This window comes from Rhagoletis pomonella, unplaced genomic scaffold (assembly GCF_013731165.1).
Source record: "Rhagoletis pomonella isolate Grant_MI unplaced genomic scaffold, Rhpom_1.0 Rhpom_scaffold_00003, whole genome shotgun sequence".
Classification (NCBI taxonomy): domain Eukaryota; kingdom Metazoa; phylum Arthropoda; class Insecta; order Diptera; family Tephritidae; genus Rhagoletis; species Rhagoletis pomonella.
This window is the reverse complement of record NW_023458557.1, coordinates 28,168,755-28,172,365: the sequence shown is the minus strand read 5'-3', so window position 1 is coordinate 28,172,365 and position 3,611 is coordinate 28,168,755. Positions and strand designations below refer to the sequence as shown.

General features: G+C 39.2%; 1 protein-coding gene across 1 annotated transcript; it reads right to left on the bottom strand.

The window, feature by feature from the left end:
- Positions 1–1,548: 1,548 nt before the first annotated feature.
- LOC118736532 lies at positions 1,549–1,981 on the bottom strand (the record flags this gene model as incomplete). Its single annotated transcript, XM_036466596.1, is given in 1 exon segment — positions 1,549–1,981. A coding segment is annotated over 1 exon segment (418 nt), but the record flags the coding sequence as incomplete, so codon positions are not given.
- Between the last annotated feature and the right edge of the window lie 1,630 nt (positions 1,982–3,611).

Here is a 3,611-nt window from a genome sequence, read left to right as displayed (position 1 = left end):
CTTTACTTACTCTTCACTTACGTGATATAAGCACCTGACGTACCTACCGGACATACTTACCTGATATACCCCTAAACCTCAACTTAGTCTGAATTTAAATTGATTTGGTCTTTTTTTTCCTAAATATACTTACCTGACTGACTTACCTTAATTATAAAACTGAACACTTATCTACACGTATTTATTTATATATACCATAGACCTAAGAAGTACACCTACTATCTAGTAAGCATGCTACTCACCTTTTACGAGTAGATGATAGGAATTAGCTTTAGGAATTAGTTTTTTTTTAAGAAATGATAGGATTAAGATTAGTTATTTTTAAGAATTAGATTTAAGAAATGAAGTGTCAACAAAATAATAATCTAAAATGGGAATGTTGACCCTTTTATTCATGTAGGGAGGCACGATAGGAATTTTTTTATGGGGCTATCAATAATAGGGTGCGCTGATAGCCACGGATGAGGGTGGGCCAGCACCGAGCGTCACATCATCACCAGTGGCGCCCCTATATTCGGCTTGTTTTTATTTCGTTTGATCATTTTCTTTTTCTTAGTTTGATTAGATTCTTGGTATCTTTTGATTTTAAATTTTATTTTTGATATTTAATTTAACGTTCTCTTTCAGCTTTTTGTTTGTAACAGATTGTTTTTTAATTTTTGAGTTTTGAATTGTTGTGTGTCCGTCCGTTGGAATGTTTGAAAGGCATGACTTTTCTAGGCTATGGCGCAGGGAACAGGAGTGAATGCAAGAACCCAGCCCAGCCGACATGACTAGTAGTGCTGCAAAAACATCGATGTTTGAAACTGTCGATTTTTCGATGTTTTTGCCCATAAAAAATCGATAGTATCGATACTATCCGGTTTTCTTGGGAATTATAACTTTTTATTTAAAGCTTGTGACGAACTTTTGTAGTGCCGGGGTAAGCTAAGTCCGTCCAGGGTTCCTGAAATTGGAATTCCTACTTCTCTCCTTCAAAATGATAAATCTTCAATTTCAATCCATTTACTCTTTATTATTAAATTGTTAATTAAGAATTCCTATCAAGAACGCTTAAAGGCAGTGGGAGAGAATATCCCTCCACTAACCTTACCCGTCGGCGGGAGTGGTAACCTCCGCCGAATATAAGACTAAACACAAATGAGGTGGAAACTCCCAGGTGCGCTTCGTTTGCCGGTAGTGTGTGCCCACCGACTAGTATACCTGTCTACTAGCGACTGCCTCCCTTTACAAAATATCTCCTCGCTTTTATACTCTTCTGCGCGCAGGCAGACTGTTATTCTAAACTAAAAATGCTTAACTGCAAATGTTAAGAAATTAACAAACTTCAAATAGCAACAATTGAATACTGAATATAGTGTTGTACAATTCAACAAGTATATAAGTATATGTAAGTTCAATACAATTCAATTTATATAAGTAAATGTGATACAATTCAATTTAAATAATTCAATTTATTTATTTATTATAATTAACTCAATATAATACTTCATAAAAATAAATAATGTTAAGGGGACTCCAAAGCCCCTCACACTCTCCCCTCACTTGCCGCAATGAGACTTACTGTCACCGTGCCTGTGCGCGAAATTCTTACCCTGTAGCTGTTGCCATCGATGTCGCGCCGAAAAGACCGCCGTCCTCGCCGCTGCTGTGGCTGCTGCAAATGCGCCTCAATATCGTCGACTAAGGCCGCTGGCAAAGGGTCAACTCCGGATTGGTTCTCCCATGCACCCGGCGTAGTGGTTGTTGCGCCCTGCAGCCAGCGCTCTATTTCCTCCACTATCCCTGCATACTCGTTGCTGCCTTCAGCCTCCACCAGGCCGTCACTGGCCGTCAAGCTTAGCGCGTCGCTGCGGTCACAAGGCGCGCATTCAATTTCTGCCCCGTCGCAAATGTGGAGCTTCGTGGGTGGCTGCCGGAGTTCCTCTGCCGTCGACACGTTGTCATTAAAAATACGCATCCGCATTTCGATGCGCCGCGTATAATCGGTGAACCCTTGGCAACGCACCTCAACGTCTTCTTGGCTTATCGATAATTCGCCGCGCCTGGACACTCTTCCTCCTCGGACTCGCTCTCTGAGGATACGGTCATGGGCGTCGAGGCCCTTACCACTGCCGCCTCGTCCTCGTCGTAGTTTCTGAAGTCGTTCTCGCTGTCACTGTTGTTGGGCTCGAATAGTTCGGTGCTGGTGCTGGCACCCTCGCTAGGCCACTCTTCCTCCTCCGCCGCTGTCCGCGTACCCATCGTATGCCGCTGGATCCCTTCCTGCGTTAATCGTTTTAGCCGTACTCGCAGGGAACCGTCTGTACTACTCTCCGCGATGTTGTTTTCGCGGACAAAATCTTCGCGTGCGCCCATTTTCGTTAGGAACCGTATTTTGGTATCCTGCGAGCCGCGGACCGGTATTTATATTAGTTCCCATTGCGCGGTGAACTGTGCTTTTCCCGAAAAAACGTTATCCCGCAGTTTTCTTTTAATTTTCGACGAAAATTGCAGGACATTTCCACTTTTAATGTAATTATGTGTGTGTTTCTTTGTTTAATGCAGCTGTCTTGATCGGGCAGTGCTGCCAACGCATACAGGGAAAATTGCCTTATGTGGCCTTCCCACTGGCAATTTTTCATTGCTTCGGCCATGTACTTAGCAATTTCTTAGTAAATTTCTCTATCGCTTCACGTGTTTATTTCTTTGTTGTTATTTGCTTTCATATTTTTTTTGTAGATTAATTCCTTCATTTGTATGTATATATATGGGCAAATCTAAAAAACAGGTAACCTTGGTGTTTTTTAGCTTTATTTTCACTGTTGGAAACTATATCAAGCTGGTTGCTTTTGGATATAATTCATTGACGTATACTTGAAGCCTCAAAAAAAATTTGGATCAATTTGCAGCATTTGAATTATAGGTGTTTAAATAAAAAATAATAATGAAAACAAGTGAATTTTTTATGTAATTTTTAAGAGCTGAAAAATTAATTATGCCATAACTTTTGAAAAACACCATATACTGATTTGAAATTGTATGTACAATTAGTACTTATGTGTACACTTCAAACGTAGTAGGTAAGAAAAGTGTGCATTAAAAAATAACGAAATGGCAAGTAACTCAAAGTCTGTAATTCCACATTTCCCAATTTTCAAAATTTTCGGTTTATCGCGTATAGTTTTTGAAGCATTTAAGTTTAAGAACATTTTAGGTATGTATTGTATACTACAAACAATTACGAATAATTTCATACCTGAGCAAGAGCTGTGCTTTCAGAATAAACCAACTTTTAAAGATAAAATATTCTGCGATCTTGAGCGTAATTTTTATTCCAAAAACACTTTAATTAAAGCCACATTTGGAAAACACGTCGAAACGATCTAAATCTTTCTATAACTGCTAGTCCTTATAAAATTACATATACCTGTAAAATGCTTCAAAAAATTTATCTCAGAAGTGTGTAAAAACCCTGATTTACTACTCTTAATTATGCTACTTCTTTTAGTCAGAATATTTCGAGAGTGGTATTAAAGCAACTTTTTTTCGACAAATGTTCTGATATCTTCTGAATTCAATGGCGTCCTAAGTTTTACCCTATTGGCTCCACTTTTCGAGATAGCGGTACT